Source organism: Falco naumanni, chromosome 4, assembly GCF_017639655.2.
Source record: "Falco naumanni isolate bFalNau1 chromosome 4, bFalNau1.pat, whole genome shotgun sequence".
NCBI lineage: Eukaryota > Metazoa > Chordata > Aves > Falconiformes > Falconidae > Falco > Falco naumanni.
The window spans coordinates 68720376-68740521 of record NC_054057.1 but is presented as its reverse complement, the minus strand read 5'-3'; the positions used below and the strand labels follow the sequence as shown (position 1 = coordinate 68740521).

At 63.1% G+C, this 20146-nt stretch overlaps 3 protein-coding genes across 7 annotated transcripts; 2 read left to right on the top strand and 1 right to left on the bottom strand.

Moving 5' to 3' along the window:
* Window positions 1-654: 654 nt before the first annotated feature.
* BABAM1 (BRISC and BRCA1 A complex member 1) lies at window positions 655-3583 on the top strand. 3 transcript variants are annotated; one of them, XM_040589611.1, is made up of 9 exons: window positions 655-769; window positions 1281-1615; window positions 1700-1758; window positions 1866-1986; window positions 2054-2132; window positions 2600-2624; window positions 2870-2999; window positions 3117-3203; window positions 3295-3583. In XM_040589611.1, the coding sequence occupies exons 2-9, from the start codon at window positions 1322-1324 to the stop codon at window positions 3493-3495; spliced, it is 996 nt and encodes a 331-aa protein (XP_040445545.1). In that variant the 5' UTR covers window positions 655-769; window positions 1281-1321; the 3' UTR covers window positions 3496-3583. The 3 variants fall into 3 exon arrangements, with proteins under 3 accessions (XP_040445545.1, XP_040445547.1, XP_040445546.1); XM_040589613.1 differs by having other exon boundaries at window positions 714-769; window positions 1297-1615; XM_040589612.1 differs by lacking the exon at window positions 655-769 and adding an exon at window positions 778-798.
* Window positions 3584-4300: 717 nt separating this feature from the next.
* On the top strand, window positions 4301-9271 carry ANKLE1 (ankyrin repeat and LEM domain containing 1). Of its 3 annotated transcripts, XM_040589578.1 has the most exons (7): window positions 4301-4363; window positions 5432-5534; window positions 5701-5776; window positions 5860-8111; window positions 8214-8373; window positions 8481-8610; window positions 8926-9271. In XM_040589578.1, exons 4-7 carry the CDS (start codon window positions 7021-7023, stop codon window positions 9096-9098), a joined length of 1554 nt encoding a protein of 517 aa, XP_040445512.1. In that variant the 5' UTR covers window positions 4301-4363; window positions 5432-5534; window positions 5701-5776; window positions 5860-7020; the 3' UTR covers window positions 9099-9271. The 3 variants fall into 3 exon arrangements, with proteins under 3 accessions (XP_040445512.1, XP_040445514.1, XP_040445513.1); XM_040589580.1 differs by having other exon boundaries at window positions 5701-8111; XM_040589579.1 differs by lacking the exon at window positions 4301-4363 and having other exon boundaries at window positions 5169-5534.
* A 188-nt stretch (window positions 9272-9459) lies between these two features.
* ABHD8 (abhydrolase domain containing 8) lies at window positions 9460-19890 on the bottom strand. The gene is made up of 5 exons (XM_040589591.1): window positions 19550-19890; window positions 13098-13860; window positions 12323-12493; window positions 11924-12140; window positions 9460-11808 (listed from the first exon to the last, which is right to left on the bottom strand). The coding sequence occupies exons 2-5, from the start codon at window positions 13850-13852 to the stop codon at window positions 11659-11661; spliced, it is 1293 nt and encodes a 430-aa protein (XP_040445525.1). The 5' UTR covers window positions 13853-13860; window positions 19550-19890; the 3' UTR covers window positions 9460-11658.
* Between the last annotated feature and the right edge of the window lie 256 nt (window positions 19891-20146).

Sequence of the window (20146 nt, the reverse complement as noted above, 5' to 3'; positions counted from 1 at the left end):
GCTGTGCATGGGTGCGGGGGTGTGCGTGGACATTTGGGGTGCAGGGGTGTGCATGGGTGTGGGGGTGTGCGTGGATATTTGGGGTGGGGGGCTGTGCATGGGTGCAGGGGGTGTGCGTGGATATTTGGGGTGCAGGGGTGTGCATGGGTGCGGGGGTGTGCGTGGATATTTGAGGTGGGGGGCTGTGCATGGGTGCGGGGGTGTGCGTGGATATTTGGGGTGCAGGGGTGTGCATGGGTGTGGGGGTGTGCGTGGATATTTGAGGTGGGGGGCTGTGCATGGGTGCGGGGGTGTGCGTGGATATTTGGGGTGCAGGGGTGTGCATGGGTGTGGGGGTGTGCGTGGATATTTGGGGTGGGGGGCTGTGCATGGGTGCAGGGGGTGTGCGTGGATATTTGGGGTGGGGGGCTGTGCATGGGTGCGGGGGGTGTGCGTGGATAGTTGGGGTGGGGGGCTGTGCATGGGTGCAGGGGGTGTGCGTGGATATTTGGGGTGGGGGGCTGTGCATGGGTGCAGGGGGTGTGCGTGGATATTTGGGGTGGGGGGCTGTGCATGGGTGCGGGGGTGTGCGTGGACATTTGGGGTGCAGACGGGGATCAGGGGGCGGGGCAGGGTGGTTGGGGTGCCGTGCACGGGCAGTCAGGGTGCCGGGTGCCCCCCTCCCCGTCCCCACGCGCCCGGGGGACCCCGGGGAACTACAAGTCCCAGCAGCCCCCGCGCGGCGCCGCTTCCGGCCGGTCCCGGACGGGGCTCGTGCGGCCGAGAGCGGGTGAGCGCGCGCCCGGGGAGGGGCGCGGGGTACGTGGGCGGGGGGCGCCCGGGGGGGGCGTGGGGTGCAGAGGGGGCACGGGGAGTGTGGGGCGGGGGGCGCCCGGGAAGGTGGGGCGAGGGGTGCAGGGGGCGCACGGGGGGGGGCGTGGGCAGGGGACGACCGGGGAGCGTGGGGTGGGCGGTGCACGGGGGTGTGTGTGGGGTGGGGGGGGGGGTGGGGTGCACGGGGGGGCCGGGGGCACGTGAGGCAGTGCGCTGGGGGGTGCATAGGATGGGGGTGCGTGGGGCAGGGGGTGCACAGGGGGGTGTGGGGCAGGGGGTGAGTGGGGCAGGGGGTGCGTGGGACAGGGGGGTGTGGGGCAGGGGGCGCAAAGGGGGTGCATGGGGCAGGGGGTGCACAGAGGGGCGTGGGGCAGGGGGCACAAAGGGGGTGCGTGGGGCAGGGGGTGAGTGGGGCAGGGGGCGCACAGGGGGTGTGGGCCAGGGTCCAGGGCTCAGGGCCCCCGCAGCGCTGCCACCCCGCAGCCCCCCGGCGCCGGTCCCAGCGGCCATGGAGCGCAGCTGCCTGATGGACACCTCGGAGCCGGGCAGCGCCGCCGAGGAGGAGGAGGAGAAGGTGCCGGAGCCGCGGCCCAGGACCCGCTCCAACCCCGAGGGTGCTGAGGACCGGGCGCTGAGCGCCCAGGCCAGCGTGGGCAACCGCAGCGAGGGGGAGGGCGAGGCGGCCAGCACCGATGACAGCCCCCAGGGCACGGCTGCGCCCGACGGCACCGCCTGGCCTGGCCCCGCGCCCCCCGCCGAGGTCCAGGTCAAGACCCCGCGGGTGAACTGCCCCGAGAAGGTGGTGGGTGTCCATGGGGAGGGTGGCGGGGGGGCTGCGGGGGCGGTGGGGGGCTGCAGGGGCTCAGCCACCGTTCCCTTCCTGCAGATCATCTGCCTGGACCTGGCGGAGGAGATGGCGCTGCCCAAGCTGGAGTCCTTCAACGGGTGGGTGCCGGGGGGTGCCCCTGGCTGGGGAACCCCAACTGTGCTCCCCCGCCAGCACGGGGCCTGGGGGGGCGGTGGTCCCCGCTGAGTTCCGGCCGCTGCCGCAGGTCCAAGACCAACGCGCTGAACATCTCCCAGAAGATGATCGAGATGTTTGTCAGGACGAAGCACAAGATCGACAAGTGCCACGAGTTCGCACTGGTGGTGGTCAACAACGACGCCACGTGGGTGAGTGGGGCCATGGGGATGGGGGCGGGTCTGCGCCCCCCACCCCCCTCACTCCCGCTCCTCTCAGCTCTCAGGGTTCACCTCGGACCCCCGCGAGGTCTGCAGCTGCCTCTACGACCTGGAGACCGTCATCTGCAAGTCATTCAGTATCCCACCGCCTGTGGGGTGGGACGGGGGGCCGGCACCCCCTGAGGGTCCCTGGGGTGCACACGGGGTCCTTGGGGTACACGCAGGGTCCCTTGAGCATCATCAGGGACCCTCCAGGCCTGTTGCCCGCAGCCAGCAGCATCCCCATGGCCTCGCTGGCATCCCCGGCACAGGCAACGGCTGCGGCACGGAGCAGCATCGGTGTCTAGAGGCTGGGGGGTCAAACCAGACCCCTGAATCCCCCCAGGCAGGGTTTAACGCCAGACCCCCCAGCCTCCCCAAACACCCGCTTTCCGGTGTTTTCTCCCCACCCTGGTCCATCCCCCATGCCCGGTGCGCTCACCTCCCCCCGCAGGAGCCCGCTGGGTGCCCTGGTGCCAGCGTGGCCACCGGCTCTGGGCACGGCACGTCCCTGGGGATGGGCAGGGGTCTGTGTGGTGGGATCGGTCCTTACCTGGGGCTGCAGATCTGGAAGGGCTCTTCAACCTGATGTGAGTATGGCTGGGGGGGGCGGGGGGAGCGGGGCAGCCACCTGGCTATGGGGTTTTGGCTTTGGCATAAAACCGCCGTGAGCCTTTCACCGAACAGCTCCTGGGGTGGGTGCTGCGTCCCCAGTCCTGGTGCAGAGCTGTTGGGTTGTCATTAAGTCATTAAGTTTTAATGGGGGGGGGTGGGTGGGTGGTCGGTCCATGAGCTGCTGGGTGGGGGTCCCTGAGCCCCTATCCTCCTGGTACAGCCAGCAGAAGATTGAGCTGCCGGTGACAGAGAACATCCAGACCATCCCACCGCCCTACGTGGTGCGGACCATCCTGGTGTTTGGCCGCCCCGGCTGCCAGCCCCAGTTCTCCATGTCGGAGCAGATGAAGGTGGGTGACACCACCCCCCCCGGCTCTGTCCCCCTTCCTGGTGAGCTCGATGGCTCCAGGTCCATCCCGGTGCGTGGAGGAGCCTCCCAGCACCATTCCCGACTTCTCATCCTGCAGAAGATGCTGCAGTGTCCCTACTTCTTCTTCGACGTGGTGTACATCCACAATGGGACGGAGGAGAAGGACGACGAGACGAGCTGGAAGGTAAAGGCGGGACGGGGGGGGTCCCCATCACCGCGGTGGTGGTTGGGGGAGCTGTGTCACCCCCTGCCCCCATTGTGTGTCCCCCCCCCAGGAGATGTACAGCTTCTTCAGCAGCCTGGACACCAAAGGCACCAACTACAAGTACGAGGTGTCGCTGGCGGGGCCGGCCGTGGAGCTGCACAACTGCATGGCCAAGCTGCTGGCGCACCCGCTGCAGCGCCCCTTCCAGACGCACGCAGCGTACGGGCTCCTGGAGGAGGACGAGCCCCCCGAGATCGAAGCCACAGTCTGAGCCGGGCCCCCCCCCCCCGGCACCGGGAGCCACGGGTAGCCGTGTGGCGGTGACCTGGCGTGGGGCAAAGAGAGAGGTGTTTGGCTGATGGCGTGTCGCTGGTGATGCGGATCCTGCACGGGGGTTGGAAATGGGTGTGTGTGTGGGGGTGTCAGCCCCATGCCCGCCCCCATGGCTGTGGGGCTGGGAGTCCTGTGCCCGTTGTGCCCTGCAGTGCTGGCGTGGGGAGCCAAGGGGCAGCTGCGGGTGCTAGGCAGTGCTGGGGCTCCCCCACTGCAGCAGGGATGGGCACTGGGAGGTGCTGGGCACTGGGAACACTGATGTGGTTACTGGGAGGTGCTGATGCCAGGCTGCTGCTGTAGGACACGGAGGTGCTGGTGCAGGACACTGAGGGGGTGCTGGTGCCTGGCACCGGGAGATGCTGGTGGGGTTACTGGGAGGCACTGAAAGATGCTGGTGCAGGACATTGAGAGGTGCCGGTGCTGGGTATTGGGAGATGCTGCTGCAGTTACTGGGTGGCACTGGGCAATGCTGGTGCCGGGCACTGGGAGCACTGGTGCGTGATTACTGGGTGATGCTGGTGCCAGCCACTGGGAGGTGCTGGTGTGGTTACTGGGAGGCGCTGGTGCAGGACCCTGGGCGTTGCCGGTGTAGGCCGCTGGGTGGCGCTGTGGCGTGGCACTGGGAGCTCCGGCCCAGCCCCACCAGCCGCGGTCGCAGCCGGCTGGGTGGGCGTGGCTGCCCTCAGTCGGCTCCTATTGGCCGCCTCGCCAGCCAATGAGCGGTGGGGTGGCTTGTGCGCGGGGGGTTCAAACAGGCGCTGCGCAGTGCGCATGCGTGGGGCGGCTTGAGCGGCGTGGCGCGAGCCGTAAGGGGGCATGAACCGGTGGGGGGCGGGTACAACGGGGACATTGCACCGCGGGCGGGGGCACCGGCACTGCACCGGGTGGGGCGGAAATGGGGGTATTGCACCGAGGGGGGACACCGGCACTGCACCGGGGGGGGGGGTGGGAGGTGGGAAATGGAGACATTGCATCGGGGGGGGCACCGGCACTGCACCGGGGGGGGGGGGCGGGGAATGGGGACATTGCACCGGGGGGGCGGACACCGGCAGTGCACCGGCGGGGGAAGAACGGGGCGGCAACGTTGCACCGGGGGAAGGTACCGGTATTGCACCGGGGGGGTACACGGACGCATTGCACTGGCGGGGGGGGGGAAACATTGCGCTGGGGGAGGGGTGGGGGTTGGCACCGGACCGGCATTGACCGGGGTGTGAACGGGACTGGAACACTGCACGCGGGAAGCCACCGGCATCGTACCGGGGGGACACGGGTACATTGCACCGGGCAGGACGTCTCCTTGCACGGGGCGGGGCACGGGCACCAGACCGGCATTGCACCGGGGAGGCGGCGGGGACATTGCACGGGCGGGGGGGGCGGGCACCGGGGCGGGGGGCATCGGGCGCAGCCTTGCACCGGCGTGGGAGGCGCTTTGCACGGGCGGGGACTCTGCGATACCGGCGTTGCACCGGGCGGGGGGGCGCGTTGCACGTGCTGCAACGCGGGGTGCGGTGGGGTGGGGTGTCTGCTTAAGGGTACCCCTGCATGCGCTGCCGCAGGGGGGATCGGTGGAGAGGGGGAGCCCCTGGCACTGCACCCGGCGGGGAGTGGGCGCTTTGGGTGCCCCTGTGTGTGTCTCCCGGGGGGGGGGGAGACGCTGGACAGCCCCACGCTGGGACTGACTCGAGGGCAGCTGCCACCCCACGGTGGGGTCCCAGCGCCCCCCCCCGTGCCTGAGCAGCCAGGTGTGGGGCTGGTGGCTCTCGCGTGACCCCAAGGGGACGGCTGTGCCCCTGACCCACGGACCGTGACCTTGACCTGGCTGAGCTGGGGGTGGTGGTGGTGGGGCTCAGGGTGAAGCCCCCCTCCTGCTCCAGGTTGGCCGAGGAGCTGATGCCACACGTCACCGCATCCTGGGGGTGGCACAGGTGCCACAGGCTCCTGCAGAAGAAACAGGGGGACCTGGAGCTCCAAGGCCAGGTTGGTGGGGACAGTCCTGGGGACAGGGACAGCACCTTGGGGGTGCCGCTGTGCTGGGACCCTCATCAGTGGGCTGGGGGAGCAGTGGGTGCTTGCCTGGCCCTGGCAGGGCTGCGTCCCCCTGTGGTGGCTCTGGCAGTGGTGACAGCGATGTCCCCTCCCGCAGGATGGCAAACAAGCCGCTGACCTGGCTTGGATCCCGTGGGACTCGCAGCGTGCCTGGGAGTGGCCCCCCGAGGAAGGTGAGGTCCTCGGGGTGCCCCCTTCACCAGGGCTGGTGTCGGGGGGCTGACCTGGCTCCCCTGACTCCTGTCTGTGCCCCCAGACCCAGGGGGGCCTGGGTGGTCCCTGTCCTTCCTGACTGAAGACGGCACTGAAGACGGTGGCTCCTCTGGGCCCCTCAGCAGCACCCACAGGTCCTGGCTGGAGGAGCTGGAGCTGGGGGGCAGCGGTGGTCTGGGGGAGCCCCCGTTCCCGCAGGGCTGTCCCCTCGAACCCCCATCCCCCTCCGTCCCCTCCCTTGCCCCATGGCCCCAAGTGGACCCGGGGGGCTCAGCTCTCCCCCTGCAGCCCCTCGCCTCCAGCACGCTGCTCTCTGCCGGGGATGAGCTCGGGGAGGGATCCCAGAGGCGAATCATGGGGGGAAGGATGGGAGGTCCCCCCTGGGCTGTCCCCAAGCCTGGTGCGGGGGACAGCCCCCGTCCCTCTCGCCAGCAAGAGTTTGGTCCAGGTGGGTCCCTGAGCTCCCCCCAGCCCCAGCACTGCAGTGGGGTCCTGGGGGGACACAGAGCACCCCCCCGGGCTCCCCTGCTCCGTGGTGGTCAGAGTAGCCACTCTGTGGTGTGCTGGGGCCACGGGGACGGTGACATCCTGGGTGCTGTGGCTCAGCACCGTCCCGGGATCCCCTGGGGACCAGGGATGGGTATCGCCACCCCAGCTGCACCGGCCTGGGGGGCGGCAGTGTCGGAGGTGGGGGACAGGGACCACAGCAGCCTTGGGGACAGCAGCAGTGCCAGCGAGCGCTTTGTCAGTGCCCTGGAGACCCTGGAGCCCAGCAAGGACGGGGGATGCCCAGGGGCTCGGCACTGCTGCTCCCCCCAGCCCAAGGCACCAGAGCTGGGTGAAGCCCACTCCCCAACTGCAGCTGCTGCCGAGGAGCTGCCCCCTGCCAGCCCCCCAAGTGTGGGGAATTTTGCAGGAGGCTTAAGGGCAGCCCCTTGTGAGGATGGCTCAGACGTGGGTGATGTAGGGGAGCTGCTTGCCCAGCTCCAGGGGTGCAGCCTCCGGGGCTCCCCCCCCCCGTGCCCCAGGACCCCTTTGCAGCCCGGCTAGTCTCACCGCTGAGGATGTCACCCTCCGGCGCTGCCACTTCACCCCCAGGACAAAAAGCCGCCTCCAGGCTTTTGCAGCACGGCTCAAAGCTGCCTCCTCCTGCTCCTCCTCCTGCTCCTCCTCCTCCTCCTCCCTCTTCCAAGAGACACTGGAGATGCCCCGGTGGCCCCCCAGGCTCAGAGCACCCCGGGCTGTCCCCAGGGACCCTGGCACCACCCCAGGGTGCTGCATCAACCCGCAGGGAGAGGACATGTCCAGCAGGGATGGAGAGGGGACAGGCTCTTTGGATGACACTGAGATCCTCCCCAGAGCCCCTAGCCAGCCCAGCTCATCCCTGGGGGCCAGCAACTCACCTGGCTCCAGCCCCACAGTCCCACTGGTCCCTGGGGGTCACAGGCACCCCGAGGACTCTCCATCAGATGCTCAGGCCTCCCCTGGCTCCAGCCCCACGGTCCCGCTGGTCCCTGGGGGTCACGGGCACCCCCAGGACTCTCCATCAGATGCTCAGGGCTTCCCTTGTGCCTCTAGGACCCCCAACCCTGGGGTGCTGGAGGCTGGCTCTGGGTGGCAGGACCCCTCACCCTTGGGGACACACCAGCCCCCGTGGCCCCACAGAAGCTTCAGCCGCCCCCTGGCCCCACAGCTGCCAGGCAGCACTGCGGTGGAGCCAGGGGGCCCAGCTGTGCCACTCTCGCCCGCTGGCTGCAGCACCCACTGCTCCAAGGAGCACCTTGAGGATGAGGAGCGGGGACAGGCACCCACCGAGCGGCACAGTCCTGGCACAGAGGCCACCACCAGCCCTGGGGACACAGTGGTCCAGGATGGGCGAGTGTGCATGGCACCACTGCGGCCCCTCTCAGATGAAGGTCTGCGCCGGCGGCTGCGGGCGCTGGGGGACAACCCGGGGCCCGTCACGGAGCTCACCAGGTGGCTGTACCTGCGGCGGCTGGAGAAGCTGGTGAAGGGACACCAGGGGAGGCCAGCAGGGGAGTCCCAGGGATCCCCCCCAGCCTGGTTGTCCGGTCCCCATGGTGCTGGTGTGGGGCTCACAGTGCTCCCTGATGCTAGCATGGCCGCTCCAGGGCACAGCCCCGAGCTGGCAGCTGCCCTGCGGACCGGCCGCATCCCCGACTGTGCCCAGGATGAGCTGGTGCTGGCCCAGCAGTTTGACTGCTCTGACCAGCGCTGGCACTGGCGGGAAGGGCTGGTCAAGTCCAGCTTCAACTACCTCCTTCTTGACCCCAGGTAAGGCCATGCTGCTCCCCCACGCATCCCCCATGCCAGGTGGGTCCAAACAGGGACCCCTGGGAAGCAACAAGCCCCAAAGCTGGGGGTTGGCACCGCCAGGACCACCCAGAACCTGCCACTCCGATCCCACCACCTGAGCCCAACTGAGTGCTTCAGGACCTTTGTCAAAGCCATTTTCTACGTGGGCAAGGGGACACGTGCTCGGCCATACTGCCACCTCACCGAGGCACTGAGCCAGCACCGTGCTGGGACACAGAAGGTAGGATGGGCTCGGGGGGGAGGGGGGGGGCTGAGGCCATGGTGTTGGGCTCAGGGGACTGTGTTGGGGGTCTGGGGGCTGTGGTGACAGTGTCTGCTGTCCTGTAGGGCTGCCCCAAGGTGCGGCGCATCCTGGAGATCTGGGCGAGCGGGCAGGGTGTCATCTCGGTGCACTGCTTCCAGAGCACGCTGCCAGTGGAGGCTTACACGCGGGAGAGCTGCCTCGTGGAGGCTCTGGGTGAGCGGGGCTGGGGGGAAGGTGGTGCTGCCGCAGCCCCCAGCTTCGGTTCTGCTACTGCTCCCACTCCCTGCATCCCTCTCCCCCACCCCGTGCAGGAGTTGGGGGGCTGCAGCCTGTCCTGGGGCACATGGGGACTTTGGGGTCCCTGGTTGTCAGTGCAGGGTCTGGACACGATGCCCCAAACCCCCACGTCCTGTGGGAAATCTGCTTGGAAGTGGGTGCTGGTGGGGAGCACGGGGCTGCCTCCATCGCTGTGGGTGCTGATGGGGAACAGGGGGGGCAGGACTGTGGGTGCTGACCCGATCCCTGCAGGGCTGCAAACCATCACCAACCAGAGGAAGGGGCACTGCTATGGCACGGTGGCGAGCTGGCCGGCGGAGCGGCGCAGGCGCCTGGGCGTTCACATGCTGCACAGGGTCATGCGCATCTTCCTGGCTGAGGGCGAGCGGCAGCTCCGGCCGGCAGACATCCAGGGTGGGCGCTGAGCACCCTGGGGTGCTAAGGAATGCTGTGCCAGGTGCTGGGGGGGCACCCCCTGCCTGCACCTCCCCTCTGCCCTGGCTGAGGAGGTGGCTGTGCTCTAGGTACGGGTTTTATGTCACAAACACTGGCGAGAATTTCTCTATTTTTCTACAAATAAATCGCTGCGGGTCTTTTTTTTTTTTTTTTTTTTTTTTTTTTTTTTGGCTAAGAAATCTAAGCTGCCTGTGATTTCTGACTTTGCTTCCCCACTCTGCCCTGCTCCTCAGACAGCCTCGCTGCACCCCAGTGTGTACCCGGGTGCACGGACACACAGATGTCTCCCCACGCCCGGCACATCTCTCCCATCATAAAGTCGGACGCGGCTGAGAATATAACACGGCTTTACTGTATGAAATGGCACTAACACGGCGTGTGGCTCAGCAGCAGGGTTACGGTGCGTGGTTTGCCTTGGCTTTAGCACAAGCGATGTGGGTACAAGCGGCACAGACTCCGTGGCAAACAGAAGTTGAAGAGCTGTGGCCTGCAGCCAGGCACCAACAGTAGCCTGGAGCCGGCTGGGGGGGTCACGGCGGGGGCAGAGCCGTGTTTTGGGGTATGGTGACATTTCTGAGTACCCTCACTGCAGACCCTGGCCGTGCTGCGGGGTCTCCCCTGGCCAGGATGCAGTGGGAGGGATGTTGCAGAGGAAGGCTCGTGGAAACAATTTGAATCCAGGGTCATTAAAATTCTCATTATGAGACAGGTTGCGGCAGCAGCGGGCAGGGGCGGGCACCGGCAGAGGGACAGCTCTGTCCCGACGGAGCAGGGCTGCCTGGGGACACTCATCACACAGGGTCCCCATCATGCCAGGGCTGACTCTGAAGGACCCTTCCTCTCCTACCTCACTCAGTTTGGGGAGAATGATGGGCTCAGCCTCGAGGAAGGCGCGCTGCCGGTGGGTGCCAGCTCCGGTCGGAGCAGCCCTGCCCAGCCAGGAGCCCCTCGAGCCAACCTGGGGTGCCTCGGTGCGCTGCCAGCGCTGGTCGGGGTGAAGAGGGGCTGGGTGGGACGGGGACCGAGGGTGAGGTTTCTGTGGGACTGGCTATTTCTTTGGTTTAGATGGGGGGAAATAAGAGGGAAACAAAGCAGGGAGTGGCTCCGCTCTTTGGGTAGTGGGGAGGCTGGGACCATCCCCCAAGCACAACATCCTCCTGGCTCGCTTGGGCTCCCACCCATCCCGGCATGGCTGGGAGCCCCCAGACCCTGTGACAGAGCCCAGGTCCGCGCTCGACACTTCTCATGTACCTTCTCGGTCCTGCCTGGCTCCGGGCAGCAGGATGCAAAGCGCGGAGGGGAGGAGATGTTGAGACCGGTGGGTTGAGTACAGAACGGTGTCAGCAGGTAACGAGCTGTTGTCTGTTGGGATCAGGCAGTTGCGGTTGGCTTCGTTGCTCCTGTGTTGCTCTGAGACCCCGTGGATCTGTACAGGAGTCATCAGCAAGGACGGACACAGTGGCAATGGCACAGTGTATTGCTGGTCCCTTGAGGGACGAGTGTGATCCCAGTGGGCATGTGGTCCGGGAGGGGGTGGTAGGTCCCAGAATCATGGAGGAGCTAGAAGCTGGGAAGGGCGAACGGATCAGATGCTGCAGGAGTCGCTATGTGGTGGTGATGGCTCCGAGCATCTTGAAGATGTGGCAGCAGGAGGGGGAGCAGGGGGCTCCACAGAAGCCAGTGCTGCAGTACCTAAAGCGATGGTGGCTGGGGACATGACTGCACAGACGGTGGCACCGGGGGACCGCGGGACCACAGGAGAGCTCAAGTTTGGCTTGTCTTCCTCATCACAGCCATGCCAGTCCCACCATGGTTGGGGGAGCTGGCGGTCCTTCTGGCCATGTCCACAGGAGCAGGTCACCTCCTTGTCCTCATCTCCTGGCCGGGCAGAGATGAGCCATGCAGACCCTCCTCAGTGCCAAGTGGGAGCTGCTCAGCGCCACACGCACGGCTGCTGGGAATAACCCCTGGAGGCCAGGGCATGGGGGTCTCATCCTCCCAGCCCTGCAGATGGCTCGGGCGAGGCACCGTGGGGGCTCAGGCGAATCCCGCTGCTGAGGCCAAGGAGCCTTTTGTTTCCCCTTAAAGCAATCCCAGCTCAGCTCCTCTAGCCCTGGCCGGGAAGGTGCCAGAGCTGATGTGCTCTCCCTGAAGGAAGCCCTCTGAGTTCTTCCCATTTTGCTGCAAGTGGGACCAGTCTCCCCGCAGTCGCCCTCTCTCCGTCCCCGGGGGGTCGCTGCATGAGGAAAATAATACTACAAAGAAACAGGATGAAGACGCTCCAGCGGCTGCCATGCCGTCCCCAAGGGGATGGGGACCAGGTCTGCCATGTTCCTACTGCCGACCCTGCACACCCCTGCCTGGGGGAGCCTCCGTGCTCCACCACCAGCCTCTGATGCGGCCGGGAAAGAAAATCAGCTGAGCTCCCGGCGAGGGCAGCCTCTGCCGCACCCCTCCGCTCTCGCAAACCCCTCTCCGCTCCGAAACATCTCTCCCATCGGAGCAGCCCGGTCACCATGTCCCACTGCCTTATTTCTTCTCCCCTTGCCCGTCCCCAGCTGGTGTCTCGGGCTCCCACAGGACGAACTCGTGGAGCAGCGTGTTCACCGTCTCAGGACACTCCATCATCACCATGTGGCTGCCCTCGTCAATCACCTTCAGGAAGGCAATCAGCAGGATCTGGAGGGAGATGGTGGCAGTGGCAGGTGTCAGTGCTGGGACGAGCCCGCTGCCTGCATTGCTGCGTGCCGGCAGGCAGACCCCAGCCCTCACCCAGCCCCACTCGGTGCCGTACCTCAGCCATGCGCTGGTCCTCCTCCACCGGGACGAACTTGTCGTGCATGCCGTGCACAAGGAGCACAGGCACGGCCAGCTCCGCGTGGTAAACCTCGTCGCCCTCCGGCCAGTATTGGCCGCTCATCATGGCACGCAGCACAAAGGAGGACACGTTGAAGGCATTGCCTTCCTTCAGCAGCTGCTTCTCTTTGGCACCCTGGCGAGCGAAGCCAGCCCTGCGGGATGGAGCCGGCACAGGCAGAGGGTTAGCCCAGCACAGCGCTCAGCATCAGGGGGACAGGAGCATGGGGGATGCTGCTGGCAGGACACCGTGTCCCTGCCCGTGGTGGCTGGAAGCCAGGTTGGCTGGGGACCTTCCAACCCTTCCCAGTGCCGCGGTGCCGGGATGGCCACTCACTTGAGGAAGCTCCAGGCCAGGCACGGGGACAGGCAATGCAAGACGCAGGTGGGCATGTTGAAGATGGAGCAGAGGCTGGGCTCCAGCGCTGTCGGGCCCCCTCCGTTGATCATGATCACTTTATGGACCAGGTCTGGGTACTCGTGGGCAAGGAAGGTGCAGAAGGACACCCTGCGGGAGAGACAGACATGGGGGCCATGCTCCAACCCCATGGCACCTGAGAGTGCTGCATCCCAAGGCAGATTTCAAGGATCCATGGCTGCATCCCAGGCTACGCCCCCTTGTTTGACCCCTGCTCCCCCTTTCTAGAGCAGGGTAACTACAGCAGGTGCCCTGCAGAGCCTGGGAAGAGGAGTTCAGCTCGGGATTTCACTCCCGTGCAGACCAAAGCAGGGTGCTTGGACCCGCTCGGGTGCTCACCAGCCTGGACCAGCCTTGTCCTTCTGATCTAATCCTGGCTTGGAGCCCATCTCTAGCTCCCTCTCCTCCCAGGGCTGCTCTCTGCCACTGCTTAGTCTCCACCTAATTGACTTTCTTGAGCTTACTCTATTTATAGGCTGTGTGTTGCCAGCTTCCCTGCTGGAGGATGGGCCCTGGGATTAGCTGGACCCAGGAACGCACACCCCAAGAGGATGTAGGAGATCAGAGCTGAAGGATAAACCCAGAACAGGAAACCCCTGCCCCTGAAGCGCAGGATTTGTTGGGCATTTGCTGCTGAGAGGATGGTGTGTGTGTGAATCTATCCCTTCCCTCCTGGGACCCCCTGGTCCCTTACCCATATGAGTGTCCTATCAAGATATTCCTCTTCTTTGCGTAGCGCTTGAAGACAGCCCTCATGTCCTCCGCCAGCGCGTAGAAGGTGTACGCGGCGGCAATTTGGGGAGCTGAGCTGCAGCCATGGCCGGCCAGGTCAGGAGCCACCACTTCGTAGCCCAGCTTGGTAAAGAAGTCCAGCTGCTCCTTCCAGATGTCCAGTGAGCCGCCCACGCCGTGGATGAAGAAGAGGACCACGTCACTGTGTGTCCCTTTGCAGCTCGTGATCTGCTTCTTGCAGTCGATGTTGACGACTTTCTTGGGTTTACGCTTCCGACGCTTGCCGGGGGCAGCGGCTGCTTCCCGTGTGCCGCATCCCGGCATGCCGGCAGGACCCTGGGCAGGAGCTTGGCCAGCCAGGTCAGAGAGCTCCAGCTCCATGGTGCTGTTGGGTTCCCCCAAGCTGTTCTGGCAGTGCAGGATCTCAGAGCGGACGGCGTCCCCCAGGTTCTCGATCACCAGCTGCCCGTTGCGGTAGACGGTGATCTTGCGCTTGCAGTGCACCATGCCCCGCTCTGGCTCCCCAGGCTGGGTTTCCTCGGGCCCCTCTGGGGCTGGGCGGTGGGGTGTGCTGTGCCTGATCCGCAGGATCCTCCCTGGCTTCACCTCCATGAAGCTGTAGCCGTTGCTGGACTCAACGCTGTCCAGCGGCCCCACGGCGTTTGTCGTCTTGCCCATCAGGCAGCAGAGGAGCCCATCGGTGATGCTGTTCAGCATTATGCTCCCTGCAACGAAGGCGAGAGGTGGGGGCAGGAGAAGCGGGGTTAGTCGGGTTAGTCACCAGCTCCAGCACCCAGCGGGGACATGCTGGGGGTCCTGGTTGTGGAACAGGGGACCAGGGACAGCCCGCCCCCCCCCGCTGCTTTGCTGCCAGCCTCAGGCAAAGGCACAGCAGCACGAGTGAGGGCTCTGGGCATGCTTTGGGGGGTGAACGTGGTGCTCCCCAAATGCACAGCCCTCCTCAGCCACCTGCACGTGGGCTTCTACCCATCCAGCTTTGTCTGAGCCACGTCCCTGTCGTTTAGCCAGTGCAGTGTACACTGGCCCAGCAGAGGTGAACTCAAGTGGCTGCAAACCGTGCAGTCCCCAGCATGCAGCTGTGGGCCTCCGAGAAGGGATCTGCTCTGGCCAGGGGAAGGAACACGCAAAGAAAAGCCTGCTTGAAATGAAAATGCTATTTCTGGCACCAAATATGGAGCTAAGGAAAGATTCAGCTATGAAAATGCATTATTTATACTGATTAAATATATATATGTATCTCTAGCCTAAACCACCGATACAGATAGTGAAAGATGGAAATTACAGGGTTGGGAGATGAAGGTTTTAATTAAAGCCACTCCACAAACCAAGGCTGAAAATAATATAGCAAGAGAACCAGGAGGCGGGGGAGCAATGACCCCAGCACCCACTTCGTGGGTGGGAAACCCTCCCCACGTCCCTATCCAGCACCACAAGGGCTGGGGGGATGTGGCATTGTCCTTGCTGTCCCCAAGGCTTGTTCCTTGGCATTTGCTCTTTCAGATGTGGCTTTGGGAGAGGACTGCGGATGACGGGACCACCAAACCTGGCTGAGAGTGAAGCCAGACCCAAGCAAAGGCAGATGCAAGGTAGGAAAGGCTGGTGGCACTGCGGGCGCTGGTGCTGGGACCAGAGCCCAACACCATCCCGGTGATGCCGAAGGTGGCTGTGGAGGAGGCTGCGGAGGTCCTTGCTTCCCCTGGCTGGCAGCCCGATGCACGTTTATTATTGATGAAGCTAAACACAGTGAATTATTGATGTCAATGGGCAAAGAGAGCCGGAGCAGGCACTGCACAGAGGGGCTGTCCCTGCAGGAGGGTCACCGGCTGCCCCCTGAGCAGTGGCTACAGGCACTGACCACAACCCCTGTGAAAGGGAGAAGGAAAAGTGTGTTCCCGGGGGGAATTTAATGTCTAAATCCCAGTGGCACTGTCAGGAGCAGCCCCCTTAGCTGCTCGAACAACCCCTTCAAGTGCAGTGGGCAGGATTGCAGGTGCTTTCCTGGCAGACCATGCGAAACCGAGCAAGGGATGGAGGCAGGCTGGGAGCGCCAGCCTCGCTCTGCAGCTTTTAACGTCCACTGCGCCTAGGGAAGCCAACGCTGCGCCCTCCTCAGAGACCCCTGTGGCCCCCAGCATGCCCAGCCTGGCCCCTGTGTGCTCCTGCGAATGAGATGGGCTCTGCCATGAGCTGCTGGCCGCTGAGGAGCCCAGGCACACCGGCCGCAGCCCAACATGCGGCTCGTGGACTTCCCCAGGAAAAACCAGCCTGTTTGCTCCAGGCAGGCGATCTGGGTAACGGTTCCCTTGGCAAAGCCGGAGCGGCTTATCCGGGGAGTGCTGCCAGCTCTCAGGACAGCAGCCAGCCTTTGATTCTCGCCCGGCTGTCGGGGACAGTGGCCCCGACTCCCACGCAAACACCATGCGAGGCTCTGGGTGCTGAATTGTAGGGACTGGAAATGCAGCAGAGCTGGTCCTGGGCGCTCATTCTCTTCGCCACTGGCTGGAGAGCCCCCCGGGGGCTCCCCCCGATGCAGGGTTTGCCCTCAGCTGCCTGCAGTCTGGTGCCTGGGCTTGCACTGGTGATCTCTCTTCTGGACGCAGGCACACCCATGCAGGATCTGGCAGCACCCAGAGCTTTCCAGCAGCTCCCTGCTGCTGAGTACCATGCTAAACAGCTGCGTCACCCACTGGGTGTCCTTCACTGCTCTGGGAATGGACCCATCCAAGCTGATGAGCATGAGGTCTCAGAGCCCTGGCAAGGAGAAGCCAAATTGGGACCTGCTCTGCGGAGCCACACTTCCAGATGGGTGATGAGCCCGAGGAGCTGGGCACCAGACTGGCTGGAGCCCTGGCTGGAAGATGCCCAGCTGCCTTTGCACCGGGACGGGCATGCCACTGCTCTTGCCACGCTTCTGAGCACCAGCTCGGTGCCAGGCTTGGGCTGCTTTTGATCCCCGAGTGGCTCTGACCTGGGAATGCTGAGCAGGGAGATGGAGCAGGTGGAAAACCCAGGGGTAGAGGGGAAACTAAGCAGACCCTGAGCCTTGCTGTCCCCATGAGCACGACTGCGGGCTCTCTGCAAGCTCTTCCCACAGCTGGCAGGGCACATCCTGCCCCTGCACTGGGTATGGTCCTCCCACCGCTCGGCCTGTGGGACCTGGATGTGTTTCTGCCTCTGATTTCCATAAAGCCTGGCTTTGCGCTGTGCCTCCATCTCGCAAGGTACTAATGATCTCTGTATGGATTATAAACAGGACTTCTGGCTAAACCACCTCGACATTGATTAACTTCTCAGGATTAACTCAATTAGTCCATCCTGTTCATTTCCAGAATTGATTTGCTGGAAGGCTCTGGTGGTCAGGAGCTCTGCAGGCAGAGCCAGGAGCCCAGGCTTGGGCCACGGAGCCGCCCTCCAGCATCATTGGCTCTGGGTACAAGCCCAGATCCTGCTGCAAGACGGGCAATTCAGCAGAGATTCCTCCACTCGGATACACCCCGGCTGGAGCTCGTGGTCCGGGATGTGGCAGTCCCTGCTGGGTATCAGATGGAGAAAACACCACCCAAATCCCATCAGCGAGCGCGTCCCAGTCGAGCCGTTCAGTGGCTAGGTGAGAAACGGAGGGACGGGAGGCTAAGCGACTCGATTCAATGTCAAGCTTCATCCCAGGGGCTGGGAGGCAAAGTGCACCCGTCTCCCACCTCCCACGCGTGTCCTCTAACCCAGCGCGCCGGCTGCTGCAGCCAGAAACATCAAGGGATGTTCCCTCCGTGAGATGAAAAGGGCTGAAAATGAAACCAGATGGATACGAAGAACTTTGCAAAGATGCCAGTAACCATGGCAATGAGCTGCTTCCCTCCCCACCCCCATCCCGGCTACCTTCCATTGCCACCACCCCCCCCCCAGAGCGAGATTTCGGCACCGGTTACATAAGGCCAGGCACAACAATGAGTCAGGCACGGTGTGAACCTGCTGTCGGCCCCCGTGTCCCACGAGGACACGGCACAGACTTGGGAAGGCGGATGGCATCGCCCCCAGCTGATACCCGCATCGTGGTCACCCTGAAAATCACAGCTGCCCCCAGGAAACCGCTCTCAGCAGAAAGGGGATGCTCGAGGGATGCTGAGGATTAATCCCAAGAGGATGATTTATTGCCCAGGTCCAGACCTACTCCCAGAGCACCCATGCAGAGTTCTCTGGCTTCACCCTCCCTGCCGCTGCGATGAATAACCCAGCTGGGGAAAAACAACTTACTGACCTACTTTGGGCTGCAGCAACTCTGATTTTATACAACTTGATGGCACCATGTCACAGCTGGAGAAAAATGGGACAAGATGTGCTGTAGCAGAGTGGAGGACGGAAAGCCTGGTGGGGTAGCGTGACAGGCAGGCACACAGGGCTGATGCAGAGCCCATGGGGCTGGCACACAGCCTCGGGGGGGGGGGGGGGGCGTATCAGGGCAGTGCTCACACCACGTCTGCCCCAGGGGTATGACTGCAGCATGGGCACACTCATGGCCATGCCAGGATGGGCTAGCCACACTGGCTCTTTCCTTGCCATGCCTGCAGAGGAGAGGGTCCCTGCCCCAAACGGCCTCCTGGTGCTGCCTCCCGCAGTGGTCCTGTCCCTGCTGGGTCCCTGCACACAGTGCTGGGGACAGCTGATGTCCCAAAGGTCCAGGGTGCTGGGAATGACAAAAATCTCCTCCTGCTGTCCTGTCCTTGCTGGGGAGACCTTGAATTATGGGCAGGAGTGTTTCTCCTTGACAGCCCCCAGGGCAGCAGTGAGCCTGTCCCTGCTGAGAGAAGTCCTGGTAAACATTTCATCCCAATAAGTGAGCCCAGAGCATCATTTACCACAGCAGGCAGGAGTCAGCACCTGAGCTGATGGCCATGAATCTCCCTATAACCCAGCGAGCTTGATCACAGCTCAGCACCTCCATCCCCCTCCCTGCACAGAGCCCTGGACCCTCGCAGGGAGTAGCAGGGACTTGATATCTGCTAATTCCTTGCAAATCCTTGGAGGAGAGGTGCCAGAGAGGAGCATGAGATATGCTGCAGCCAGAATCCATCCTACCATAATAATTTGTTCAGCTCTAATCCCTTCCCTCCGGGGCTCACGAGTATTAATGATGATACACGACACTCCTGAGGAATGAGCAAATATTATTCTCTTCCCAACCTCCCCCCCTCATTCACACTCTGCAAAGTAGAGAAACTGCAGCATTGAAAAAATACATAATGAGAATGTCTGTTAAAGCACCGATCTCAGATACATGCAAGAAAATGTTTATGCTGCAAAGTAAACTTCCCTAGGGGGAATGTGAAAAAGCCACTTCAGCTGGTGGCAAACACCTGGATTTATTCTGTTATGCCTGGCTTCCCCATCCTGATACAATTACAGCAGCTTTATCAGGACAGTCAGGAGCAAGTAGTCAGGAAGGCTTTATCAGTGGTACAAACGAAAAACGAAGGAGGCAGCCCTGAGATCCTCAGCACAGGCAGGGATGCAGCCGAAGCCCGCACCTTCCCTGGGGGGGGAGGACCGGTCCCTATCCACGGGCAGGGACTTTGCCGAGGACGCAGATAAATCAAATCCAGTCAAGAAACGGCATGGGAGGAAAAGCAGAGCGTCTGTAAGACATACGGCTGCCTGGAGCCGTGGCTGGCTGCCTGCCACACGTCTCTTTAGGAAGGAAGAAGACCTTGAGAAACAAAAGATTATGCAACGCACAGCGGAGTAACCTGTGCCTGACCTCCGCGACCAAAATCCCACTTAACCTCCTCCGTTTTCTAAACATCCTAGATTTCCAAGAGGATTGCCCCTACTCCCACCGCATAGCCGCAGAAAAGCCGGTTGGATTCCTCCGGCAGCAAACATCCTCCAGCAGCAGGCTGGAAGAAACCATTGCAAGGAGGCAGGAGAAGAAGAAAACCCTGCCCCCTCCGCCGGGCAACGATGCGTGCAGGTGCCCCCTCGATCTCCAACCGAAAAATCCAAGCAGATTTGACACGCACATAGCAACAGCAGGGCTTCAGTCAGAGCCAGCAATCATTTACTGCAATTGCATCACAACAGAAGCCATCCCTTAAGTTATATCGCTGAGCAGCTTTTTATAACCCCGCACTCAAAGCACGCTGAATGTAACAGGGTTATTTAAGCGCGAGCAATAACGTGCCACTGCAAGGCTACCATCTCTCCTTCGCTCCCTGCAAGCCCATCTAAAGCCTCTCAAATCCCTTCCCATTGTCAGCTGTAAAAAAACAAATCTTGTGGCTATTTTGCTCCCCGTGCCGAGCACCTTCCTCCCCTCTGCTTCAGGGCATGCCCTACATCACGGCTTGTGCTCTGCACAAAGGGAGAGAGAGAGAGAGAGAGAGAGAAGAGGATGCTCACCTCATTTATTGACAAGGGTTGTCAGGAGTCGAGATTGCAAATGAAAGGCTTAAATCTTGCAGGAGGCAAAGGGGGAAAGGAAGAGAAGCCCGAGGCGGTGGGTGCCTGTGCAGGATGCAGGGTACCAGCGCTGGCAGGCTGCTCAGCTTTTCAGCTCCTCCGATTACAATTTTTTTGCCTGTCTGGTGGGAAGGATGGAGCAATGCCTTCAGCTCAGCTCATCTGCTTTAGCCTGAAATCTCTCCTTCCATCTTCTCCCCACCAGCAGCTTCATAACTGAGCTCTGGGGTTTGGGGGTGCTATTTGTCCTTGTAGTCTATAGCCATAGAAAGCCCCTTAAATCCCTCCTAAAGAGGAGGGCTCTCGGCGTGACAGACAAGGAGACTTGCCAGTCAAAGCAAGACCCAGTGCAGCCCCTCTGCCCGCCCATAGGGAGCCTGCCAGGAGCTGGGGGAGCGGGAGGACTCGCCCTAGTTTTTTGCCCCTTCCAGCGGGATGAGTTACCGAGTTCCTTTTTTACATTTTCTCGTTTTCTTGCCATTCTGGTATTTGTGGCTTCCTGGAGGTCACGAGCGTGTTGGTGCCGCAAGCGTGTTA

Bases quoted from the DNA above. Each gene is read 5' to 3' on its own strand.
- BABAM1 (XM_040589611.1), top strand. From the start codon at position 1,322: ATGGAGCGCAGCTGCCTGATGGACACCTCGGAGCCGGGCAGCGCCGCC. The intron at 1,987-2,053 runs GTGAGTGGGGCC...CGCTCCTCTCAG, and splicing joins TCAACAACGACGCCACGTGG to CTCTCAGGGTTCACCTCGGA. The intron at 2,625-2,869 runs GTGAGTATGGCT...CTCCTGGTACAG, and splicing joins GAAGGGCTCTTCAACCTGAT to CCAGCAGAAGATTGAGCTGC.
- ANKLE1 (XM_040589578.1), top strand. From the start codon at position 7,021: ATGCCCCGGTGGCCCCCCAGGCTCAGAGCACCCCGGGCTGTCCCCAGG. The intron at 8,374-8,480 runs GTAGGATGGGCT...GCTGTCCTGTAG, and splicing joins ACCGTGCTGGGACACAGAAG to GGCTGCCCCAAGGTGCGGCG. The intron at 8,611-8,925 runs GTGAGCGGGGCT...CGATCCCTGCAG, and splicing joins CTGCCTCGTGGAGGCTCTGG to GGCTGCAAACCATCACCAAC.
- ABHD8 (XM_040589591.1), bottom strand. From the start codon at position 13,852: ATGCTGAACAGCATCACCGATGGGCTCCTCTGCTGCCTGATGGGCAAG. The intron at 12,494-13,097 runs GTAAGGGACCAG...TCTCTCCCGCAG, and splicing joins TTGATAGGACACTCATATGG to GGTGTCCTTCTGCACCTTCC. The intron at 11,809-11,923 runs GTACGGCACCGA...ATCTCCCTCCAG, and splicing joins AGGACCAGCGCATGGCTGAG to ATCCTGCTGATTGCCTTCCT.